Source organism: Penaeus monodon, chromosome 33, assembly GCF_015228065.2.
Source record: "Penaeus monodon isolate SGIC_2016 chromosome 33, NSTDA_Pmon_1, whole genome shotgun sequence".
Taxonomy (NCBI): domain Eukaryota; kingdom Metazoa; phylum Arthropoda; class Malacostraca; order Decapoda; family Penaeidae; genus Penaeus; species Penaeus monodon.
This window is the reverse complement of record NC_051418.1, coordinates 15,466,791-15,467,122: the sequence shown is the minus strand read 5'-3', so window position 1 is coordinate 15,467,122 and position 332 is coordinate 15,466,791. Positions and strand designations below refer to the sequence as shown.

The 332-nt window shown below is 35.2% G+C and overlaps 1 protein-coding gene across 1 annotated transcript in view; it reads left to right on the top strand.

Moving 5' to 3' along the window:
• Nucleotides 1-332, top strand: part of LOC119594084 (GTP-binding nuclear protein Ran) — a gene marked incomplete in the record, with an annotated part of 3,753 nt that overhangs the window by 1,763 nt on the left and 1,658 nt on the right. The window contains 1 exon segment of the mRNA XM_037943139.1: nt 75-271. Coding sequence (XP_037799067.1) covers nt 96-271 — 176 coding nt within the window.

Genomic DNA, 332 nt, shown 5'->3' with positions numbered 1-332 from the left:
ATTTCTTCTCTTCAGTGTTCTTTGAACAAACTTAATTGAATGATTTTATAATTATAGTATATATATTTTTTCAGAACCAAGTCCAAATCTCCACCATGGCAGCAGAACAGGACATGCCCACCTTTAAATTGGTGTTGGTTGGTGATGGTGGTACTGGTAAAACTACCTTTGTTAAGCGTCACTTGACAGGAGAGTTTGAGAAGAAATATGTAGCCACCCTTGGTGTGGAGGTCCATCCTCTCGTTTTCCATACAAATAGAGGACCCATCAAGTAAGTTTATATATTTTGTAATTTTTATACTTGTTACCCTAACATTAACAAATTTGTAGAT